The sequence below is a fragment of the Mixophyes fleayi genome, chromosome 2, assembly GCF_038048845.1.
Source record: "Mixophyes fleayi isolate aMixFle1 chromosome 2, aMixFle1.hap1, whole genome shotgun sequence".
Classification (NCBI taxonomy): Eukaryota; Metazoa; Chordata; class Amphibia; order Anura; family Limnodynastidae; genus Mixophyes; species Mixophyes fleayi.
Window position 1 is genome coordinate 77,167,381 of NC_134403.1, and position 10,857 is coordinate 77,178,237.

General features: G+C 37.5%; 1 protein-coding gene across 1 annotated transcript; it reads left to right on the plus strand.

The window, feature by feature from the left end:
- Window positions 1-443: 443 nt before the first annotated feature.
- Window positions 444-5,033, plus strand: METTL1 (methyltransferase 1, tRNA methylguanosine). The gene is made up of 6 exons (XM_075199331.1): window positions 444-659; window positions 956-1,122; window positions 2,280-2,464; window positions 2,702-2,815; window positions 3,841-3,942; window positions 4,113-5,033. The coding sequence occupies exons 1-6, from the start codon at window positions 532-534 to the stop codon at window positions 4,245-4,247; spliced, it is 831 nt and encodes a 276-aa protein (XP_075055432.1). The 5' UTR covers window positions 444-531; the 3' UTR covers window positions 4,248-5,033.
- Window positions 5,034-10,857: the final 5,824 nt, after the last annotated feature.

Genomic DNA, 10,857 nt, shown 5'->3' on the forward strand with positions numbered 1-10,857 from the left:
ATCTGAACCTCCAAGATATTGGCCAAAAATCCTAAAAATGTGTCCATCCACTCGAGGCCTTGAATGTTAGAGGATGTCATCATTAACATTTATTTTAAAAAATATTCACCTTTTATCTCTGATACTAACAGACATTAAGTTAATGTCATGCATGACATATTGTGTGTACCACCCACAGAAAATTTCTGCTGATGAGTGTGTCACGTAGGCATGAATGAACAAGAGATGTAAAATACTGACTTTTCTAGCAACAATTTAATAAACCTCGAACACTTAGGTTAATATTAATTCATGCTACAATAAAGTATTACATTGTTAAGTATTCTGGAACATTTTCAAAGCTTTATAGCCGTCCGCTAATTTTATTATTGTTATAACAAACGATTGCCCAACACAAAGATGGCCGCTGCACACTACGTGTAACGGGGTCACGTGATAACAGTGACGCCCTGATGTGCGACAGACAGGGAATTTGTTGCAGACAGCACGTTGTCGGTGTAGTGTGGGCTGTGAGTAGGTGACAGCGCAGCTATGTCCGAGAATCAGGTGCAGCCATGTGTGGCGGCGTCAGAGCCGGGGAAGACGGTGTCACTTCCCCAGAAACGTTATTACAGACAGAGAGCTCATTCTAATCCCATAGCTGACCACACTTTTGAGTAGTAAGTGTCATATACATGTGTCTGGTTGTATTGAAAATAACCCACATAATTTATATAAAACAATAAGTTTATCGGGAAGGACATGATGAGATTTAGAGTACTACTATAGTTGGAGAGCCAAAAGTTACTATAACTTAGATATAGTGTAAGCCACACGTGTATCATGTATTGGCATATTCTATTCTATAGTATGATCTTCTGAGGCAAAGAGTAGTTGAGATTAAGTGGATAAATGTAACTTTTTTTTTTTATGTATAATTTAAACCCTTTATTTTTAACTCTTTATTATTTTGCAGTCCAATAAAGCCTGAAAAAATGGATTGGTCAGAATACTATCCTGAATATTTTAAGCCGTTATCATCTGATTGTATTCATGATGTAAAGGACATTATGGTGGAAGAGAAGAAGCAAGTGAATCCAGTTGAATTTGCAGACATTGGCTGTGGATATGGTGGTTTGCTGGGTACAAATACAGATTTTTTTTCTTGTGTTTACAACTACATTAATTAAGTAGATATGAATCAGTATTTTGTATTGTTACATATAGCATAATACTACTTCATTCTATAATACTTTGAAAATAACTACAAATTCTAAGTTGAGTAGGCAGACATTGTACTAATGTAAAAGGAAAGCTGGCTCTGGTTTGATATAAAAAAATAAGGTATACATTTTTTTTGTTGCTAACAGAATTTTTAAAATAAGCTACATGCTGTATTTCATAGACCAAGGAGAAAAGTGGTGCGAATAAAAAAATGTTTTCTAAGCATTTGGTCTGTTTTCACAGTGCATTGACTTTGTTCTGTTTTTATAACTGTTCACAAATCTTTGTTGTCAGCAGACTGTTCTTGCAATTGTGGTTGGGACCAACGATATCTGTTCATTATGCCACCATAATCCAGTGGTTCCCAAACTTTCATGTTGTGACACTTCTAAAAGTATGGAATCTATTTTTCTAAATGCTTGGGACTCAAAGCTTTTATATAATGTGGAACACCAAGCCCAAACTAATTACATTTAACTACCCCTGTCTCCTCTTCCACTGCCCTTGGCTCAAACTGTTTAGTATGAGGAAGCACTTGGTCATAACGTCTCTTGTTTGGCATTTGTTAAAGTACAGAAGCAGTAAAACTTTTTTTTTTTTATTCTATTGTTGGAACTTTCTGGACAGTTTTGAGAGGCCTGGTAGTTGTGACAATTATATACTCAAACCTTTTGTACAGCCCTGCTTAAATTGCATAATTTAATTTCTTTATATATTTTTCTTTTGAGACTGTTACACATCTAAATTCTTCTACATCCATCCTAGCACTAATGTATCCTGTCTCTCTGGCTGGTAAAAATTTCTCTATCCTGAAACCACCAAGATAATAACTGTGTGCAACTTCTACATCCACGTACAACACCATATTGGCCTCTTCACAAGTCTGGGTCACCATTACAGGCCCATTAAATAGTTAATAACTAGTGACACAATTTACATCTGTCCCAAAGCTAGTTCATTAATAACTGTTAGATAAGGTTCCTAAATTAAATTTGTGATTAACTGGTTTATGTTTGCTAATAATTGCATGTTCACTGGGCAACAAATGATTGGTGATTCTTTTAATTTATTTGCAGTTGAGTTGTCTCCCTTGTTTCCAAATACACTCATGCTTGGCCTAGAGATACGAGTCAAGGTGTCAGACTATGTGCAAGACAGGATCAAGTCACTGAGAGCCTGCCATCCGGGCCAGTACCAGAATATCGCCTGCATCAGGAGCAATGCTATGAAATACCTCCCCAACTTCTTCAAGAAAGCACAGGTATCTTGTATAGAACATCTTCTATAGAATGGACTGGAAGTCACTATCTGCATAGTGTGCCATATTAGCTGAACAGAGACAGGTTCCCAAATCCTTGCCTAACTAATAAGGTCTTTTTTGTAATCTGCGCTTCTAGCAGTGACTACATTCTGACATTACAGGAACATCTGGACTAAGATGTCTTTAAAGGGGTAACCCACGTATGACCATCATTTACATGATTCCTTTTCCTTTTAGTTGAGTAAGATGTTCTTCCTGTTTCCTGACCCTCACTTTAAGAAGACAAAGCATAAATGGAGGATTATCAGTTCTACACTGTTGGCAGAATATGCCTATGTGCTGCGTATTGGGGTAAGTGGTACACAAAGTATGTGTCTAAGCAGCCATGATGGACACCAGCTATTGGCAGGACCATATTTAGAGTTGGTAATGGGAAAATAGGTTGTTTGCTAGAGAGTAGGAAAAAAAATGAAATCATCACCATTTATTTATATAGCGCCACTAATTCCGCAGCGCTGCACAGAGAACTCCTTCACATCAGTCCCTGCCCCATTGGGGCTTACAATCTAAATCCCTTAACATACAAACACATAGACCGAGAGATACTAAGGACAATTTAGTAGCAGCCAATTAACCTACTAGTATGTTTTTGGAGTGTGGGAGGAAACCGGAGCACCCGGAGGAAACCACACAAACACGGGGAGAACATACAAACTCCTCACAGACAAAAGCATGATCAGAAATTGAACTAGTGGCCCCAGTGCTGTAAGGCAGAAGTGCTAACCATAAATTACACCTACATTGACACTTGGCTTTTATCGCTTAACAATAAGTCACATTTATGTTATCTCTGTATGTACCCTGTGTTTTTTTTTTTCTTTTTGAATGTTGTATCCTGTTTTTGGGATTTTTATATTGTATTGTACCATTGATACAGTTTGAAAACAGTTTTAAATGACAAAATAAAAAACTAAATCAACATAAAACATTTCTGTGCTGCTGGTAAATACAACTTTGCATATTAGGAGTCGGCTGCAGTCTAGGTCAAGAAGCTGATTTTCCTTTCTAAACAACTAATAAGGCTTTACCCTTTCACCTTGAAGATGTATATGTAATAAAACAAATTATTGACTTTTTGAAGTCTACTTCATAAACTCAACAGATGCTGATAGGCATATGCCTGTAGTCGGCAATATTTTGGATAATTTTTGCTCAGGACTAAATTACCTTTAGTTGAGTTTGTCAATACTACAGTACATACTGCTATGTTTGAGGCTTCACACAGACATTACCACATTCAGTAACCAGACATTACTGCACTGTAATCTAACCCTGCTGTGAGTCAGTGTAATATGGATGTCTGTGTGATGTTACAGGGGCTGGTGTATACAATCACAGATGTGGATGAAGTTCATGAATGGATGGTGAAACATTTCACAGAACACCCTCTTTTTGAGCGGGTCACAAAAGACCAACTGGTAAGGTGCCAAAGTGTAACATATTGATTATACTGTTTCTTTCACATGTTTATTGCAGTTTATTGATATCATGATCAACATTTGTATAGCGCCAGCAAATTCTGTAGCGCTTTACAAACGATATTTTTGTTGGTGCGCTGAATTGTGTCCCGCACACGTCTTGTTTGCAGGCAGATGACATTATCATAGACAAACTGGGCACATCTACTGAAGAAGGAAAGAAGGTTCAGCGCAATAAAGGACAGAACTTCCTGGCAGTATTTTGTCGCGTAGAAAACAAGACATTCAGGAATCAAGATTCATAGCTGTGATTCGGTGATGTCAGAGACTTGCGTCTTCTCCTACCAGAAGACTGACAGACCACTGTATAATTGGGACGGTTTGTGTTCATGACAAAACTAGTTTAGGTTTGGACAGTCTGAAGTGGAGAGTCTTTGATGTGCCACCAATTACCGCCTGCCTGTGTGGTCGCAGTGCATCCTACATTACATCACTTCAATCTGCAGCTTAGGTAAGAAAGTTGACAGATTTTGGAGCTGAAAAAGTCTTTCCACTGTTTTGTGACATGTGGATGGATAGTTTCAAGTGTTGATTTGCAGGGGAAATTTTTTTTTTTCAGAAACAAAAACAACTGGCAGAGGGAAGAAAGAATGACTCCTGTTGTGTTGAAGTTGCATAGATTTATTTGTGTATTCTACACCTATTTCTTTTAACATTTTTTTTTTTTTTCCCCGATCACATCTACAACTTCAGCCTCAGTGAACATTAACCATTTTTTTGGCTTGAGTTGTCTTTATTGGCACTTACATGTTATGATACTGTACACCAGAGTCTTTCAACCATCACATCTAAGGACCTACTCACATGAGCCTTTTATGTTTACACTGGTTTTTGTGACTTTTTTTTTTTTTTATACTTCTGATTTTTCTTGAAGTTTCTTTTGATAGCTACTTAAAGGCAAATGCGCGTTAAAAAAAAATAAATAATTGTGGCAAATATTTTGACTACATTTTTTAAAATTTTTATTTTAGGGGTTTTTTTTTTGTATATGTTTGTGCATCCAAAACGCACAATAAAACAGATGTAAATAATGGCTAATTGTTCTCATTCATGTTACGAGTATGTCTTCTGTTGGCTTTGGATTGTTCATCTTCTTACATGGAAGTGCTAAGTGGGTGTTGGGCATTTATGCCAAAAATGTAACATTTTTCTATTTTGTGAACTGTAGCGGGGATGGGACCTATACCAAACATGTTGGAAGAGAAGGATGACCAAATATGCAGAGCCTAGAGCAGGAAAATGATTTGCCAGGGTGACAAGCTAGGCCTGGTAATCAGCTTTTCCTGCATAGAGGAGAGTGTTTGTGTTTTTGTTTTTGTTTTTTTATAGGATAACAGAATATAAAGAGCGGAGTCCCAAGGAAGTTTGTGGAAGGGAACTACAAGTGAACAAATGTTGCTGGAAGAGTGGGCATTAGCTATTGTGTTAGATTACTGTCTGATTAATATGCAACTGGAGAAGAAAGCAATCATTTTAACATGTATTTTTTTTTTTTTTCAGTTTTTGTATTTTAGTTTTGTTTTATTGTGAAATAATAATTTTACATTTATTATTATAATTATTATTATTATCTTTGACTTATAAGGCGCCACAAAGGGTCTGCAGCGCCGTACATTACATATACAGAAAACGGAGAACCAAGACACAACATGATAAAAAAAAAAAAAAAAATACAAACACAGGTGACAAAAGCAAATCAGATTATTTCTGGGACTGATAGTGAAAGGGATGGTAGAAATCAGCGAGAAGAAGGCCGAAGCTTAAGAAAACAGGGCTAGCGAAGCAGGCCAAGAGGTGGTACAGAGGGTGATGGAATAGTAGAAGGAGCACACAAGGAAAGAGGGCCCTGCTCCATGAGAGCTTACATCCTAAAGGGAAGGTGGAGACACACATAGGGTGGTACTAACTGGGGGAGAGAGCCAGGACAAGAAAGTTAGGAGGAGGACTGATAGACTTGAATAAAGAAATGAGTCTTAAGGGCACGCTTGAAGCCTTTGAGAGTAGATGCTAACCTGATGGAACGTGGCAGATCGGTCCACAGCAGGGGAGCAGCCCGGGTAAAGTCCTGAAGACGAGAGTGAGAGGAGGTGATCAGTGAAGTAGTGAGACGGCGGTCACAGGCAGAGCGGAGGGGGCGGGTAGGAGTGTAGGTAAAGATGAGATTGGAGATGTAGGGAGGGGAAGATTGACTAAGAGCTTTAAAGGTGAGGAGTTTAAATTTAATTCTGTAGGGTATGGGGAGCCAATGTAGTGACTATTGGAGGGTGACTGCGGTGACAGAGCGGCCCGAGAGAAAAATGAGGCGGGCAGCAGCATTGAGGATAGACTTAAGAGGGTCAAGGTGAGAATCGGGTAGGCCAGAGAGAAGGAGGTTACAGTAGTCAATGCGAGAGATAACAAGCGAGTGAACAAGAGTTTTTATGGGTTCTGTGGTGAGAAAGGGACGTATCTTGGATATATTCCGAAGGTGGAAGTAGCAGGATTTTGAGAGGGACAGAATATGAGGCTTGAATGAGAGGGAGGAATCAAGGATGACCCCAAGGCATCGGACTTGGGGGACAGAAACGAGGGTAATGTTATTAACAGAAATAGAGAGGGTGGGAGAGTCCTGGAAGGGGGGAAGACGATAAGCTCGGTCTTGGAAATATTAAGTTTAAGGAATCGTTGGGTCAGCAAGTTAGATTCTAAATACAAAACACCATATTGAAAGCACAGTAAATATTATGGGCAAAATTTAATAAATAAAAGATTATAGTGAAAATAAATGGGAAATTGGACTATTAAGTAAACTGAACTGGCCCCACCTGCAAGGATTTGGTGATTTGTTATAAAAATCACATGACAAAGGAAATCATTACTTTTTCCATCATATACAACATTTCAATCATGTTTCTGAAACATTACAGATAAGAGAGGAGAAATCCTCACTTACATTTAGGTGATGTGTGCTGAATATATATGAATTTTTATTTTATTTATTTCTTTTACTGTTACTCTCGTAACAGAAGCGTAAAGTGAGATTAGTGAGAAGGATGTCCGTTTCTATAGGATAGATATCAGGCTGCAGAGATGCCAAGAGTTATGACTATATCTTCAGCATTTATTAGGTTAAAATAGCTATTGTAGCAAACTGGACATGTTGAAAGTGTACCTACCAGTAGTAGGTGTTCTGTATATGGACTACATCAGATCAAAGAGAGCACAGGACTTTAATTAATATAAATTTGGGTTAAATATAATGGAGATTTTGAGAGAGCCACAAGTTGCCTATGACTACCTATCTACCAGTGACATAGGGATGAGAAAAATCCTTCTGGTCCAGATGCCTCTGTGCCAAAAGATGCACAGAGGCAGCTGGACCTAAACAGAGGACTGCATATGCCTGGTGAAACCCTGAAGATGGAAAATCTATTTCAAAAACTACTTATTGAGTGCACTCTACTAGATGTATGGACAGTATCCAAGAAGCAATTCCCTGAAGGATTTCACGTTTTAGCCTCTAAACATTCTGCAACGGTGGACCTATTTATTAAGTTATATAGCCTACATATTATGCAGTGCTTTACAGAGAATATTTAATGCTTTACAGCAGTCCCTGCCCCCGTGGAGTTTACAGTCTATATGCTACAGTTGTTGTTCTGCTATTTTATGTATTAAGTGTTTTTCACACCTAGATTGTAAGCTCATTTAGGCAGGGCCCTCTTTACTTTGTTTAGTTTAATTGTACATAATTTGTTTGTTTCATGATCACCTTAATGAACAGCACTGTGTAATATGTCAGCGCTTTATAAATAAATGGTAATAATGGGTCGATTCTGCAAGCAATTAACTTTTCCTAGAAAAGTAAGTTGCCATATGTATGCCCAGCTGAAGAATGTTTGCCATTGATTGTAGGGGAAATCGTCTACAATTTCACCTCTACTGTTCTGAATTGCTCTCTTGAATTTTCAGAAATGGAATATGTCTTTAGGTCCAATTCAATGCCTGTTTATCAGAGATAGTTCAGGAATGCTGCACCTAACATATTAGATTAGTTATATATTGGTTTTCAAAGCCTAATACTTTTCCTAGGTCTTTTATAAGTCTAAGTGACTTCTCTGTTACTGAAATTCCACCAAGGATGTTGAATCTTCATCTAGACTATTTATCTACAGAGCTAAAACAAAATAGGTGAAACGTCCAATCTAGGACATTGGTTTTTGTTTCTATACTGTTGCAGTGTGGCTTTTGCTGCATTTTTTGGGTTACTCTGTGTCTGTTCCTCTCAGGACAATAGAAAGTTTTTCTACTTAAACCTCCCCAAAAATGCATCTTTTTTACACTATATATCCCTTCGCAGACTAGTCCTAAAATTCAATCCTTCACTTGTTCCCTCATATCTTCTCTTACCACTAGATGGCGCACAAAGCGGCACATCCATACAACATTCATCAGCAACACCCCTAATACAGAAGACTTTAGATTGTAAGCTCTTTTTCAGCTTTATATATAAGGTCTTGTGCACTCGCATATATTACAAACCTCTGTGTTACTGAGAAGTCATACGATCAGTAAAATGGAGAACACCGTTTCAAGTGTGTAAATTAGCAATGCTGAAGTCTGAACAAGTGTTAAACTAAGACCCATAGCCCACTGGAATGATTTTACAATAGGCTGTGACCTTCTAATTAATATTATTTGTCGGGCAGTAATTACACTGAAGTAAATACAGTTAAGCATATCAATAAATTAGTAACAGTAATAAGCAAGCATTATATTGAATTTATTACAAGAATAACCCCTTATTTACTGCAGCAGCTTTACCATCAGAGAAAGTTCATTCACCTCGGTCTCTGCCCTAGTGGAACTTACATACCTTGATAAAATATAGATATAAATATATAATAGCTTGGTGTTCCTGTTTAGTAAGTTAAGTATGTCTTCATTGCCGCATAAATCAGTGTGCCAGCCAGCCAGAAACTGTTTTTCCCATTACAAAAGGCATCTCGTCAACATTTAAATATATTTGGTCCTTAGTGTCCAGTATTCTGATCTATGAGTGGTATTGTAAACTCTTGAACCATATGTTCCTCTCTCAAAGATATTGGAACTAACAGAGTTGTTGTAGTTGATTGCGACAGCAGATCATTCCTAACCCCAAGCTATAAGCTAGTCTCAGCCATAAATTCTCCATCTCGCACACATCTTTTTTGATTGTTCCAACAAGTCTCATGCTCGGTATTGTCCACACCATCCTGTTCCTTTTCTATGTAACCTTCGGCTTTACAACCTTTCCATTTTCTTCCAAAAATTAATGGTTCAACTGTGGTATCAACAAAATGCCACAAGAGCATTATTGACACAACAGTTGTAGTAAATATCACTTGCATTTCTCCTGGTGCAGGTATAGAAAATTTTCTATTGCATATTCCTTAAAATACCCCCATGCGAATTATACTAATGCAGGCTAAAAACTCAAGGGGGAAATGTTCTTGAAATGTTTAGACAGGGGATCACTATTCCTGTCCAGCAGGACGTCTCGGGTCTAAGACTGTGAACATTATTCAGTACCAGCGGATTGGAGTGACTGTTACTCCACATCAGTATGTTACAGGTCAGACTGCCTAAAACATTGAGATTTAGTGGCTTGTTGCCTCCTGGAGTCCAGCATCACCGATAGGAGGCCGTATCATAAGGACGTGTGTCAGAGTGCTCAAGCTTGCAAGTAGCTGCACATACCAAGACCTAGCTAAAATTAGTGAGAACATTCAGTAAAACTAAATAGTTATGCAGTATGTGTTACTCCTGATGTTAATGGGAGTTCTGATAAATAATTATCAGTGTTTAGTATGGCAGTATATTAAGAAAGGTAATAGGTCTTCATTTTAATATCAATGTATTCTTTCTATAAGGTTTAACAAATTACTTTTCAATGTAGCTAGTTATTTGACTCCTCCACACAGCTTGACCACACAGTTGCCTAAATAGACAGAAACTCCAGTAGATAGCTAACCACATGTGCAAGTAGACAGATGGGGCCTGATTCATTAAGGATCTTAATGCACATACGTTAAATACTGACTGTTGTTTCATGTAGCACACAAATATCAACTTTAAATTTCAGTGTACAAATAAGCTATCAAGTATTTGTGTGCTACATGAAAAAACAGTCAGTATTTAACTTATGTGCAAAACAGAATACTAATTTGCACCCCTTGCATTGTAACATGGTTTTGTCCAGGAGACTGAAATAAGAAGTTTCTTAAGTTAAGATCCTTAATGAATCAGGCCCATGGTCTTTTGATTTTGAGCTGTTTCCTCGAAAATGTGTTGATTATCAGTCCTTTCTTCCTAGAACAGCCCTTTCCCTGGGTATTGGGACATGTATAACTTGATTTGCTTGTAAGATTTATCATGTTTGATATATTTGCTACATTTAATAGTGTAGTGATTTCAGACAGTAATTACAAATGTTTACTTGCTATTTTTAATTTGTGTTACAAATGGTTGCACAATAAACCACTATCAACACTATAAAACAGATTTATTGCATACATTATAAGGGAGAACGCGATGAATAAAATGATTGTCACATGAAACTTCGGTCTCCTCTGTCACGTTTTCTAATCTATCAATATCCGCAGTTCTGCTTCTGGCGGTATTCCTGGACCAAACCCTTGAAGATGTTCTGTATTGTGCAATATTTGAAAGTACTTTTTCATCAAGTCCTGTTTCTTCTCTTGTTATAAAATGAAATTCAATAACAATGCTTCCATCACTAACATATCTTCCTTTGAATCTTAGATTTGTATTTGTGGCAGCATTAATTGATTGCCAATAAAATTCTGTTTTTCTTTTAATAATGTCTTTAACCTT

Coding starts and splice junctions, on each gene's coding strand:
- METTL1 (XM_075199331.1), top strand. CDS start 532: ATGTCCGAGAATCAGGTGCAGCCATGTGTGGCGGCGTCAGAGCCGGGG. Junction 1,123..2,279: donor TGGATATGGTGGTTTGCTGG/GTACAAATACAG, acceptor ATTTATTTGCAG/TTGAGTTGTCTCCCTTGTTT. Junction 3,943..4,112: donor GGGTCACAAAAGACCAACTG/GTAAGGTGCCAA, acceptor TCTTGTTTGCAG/GCAGATGACATTATCATAGA.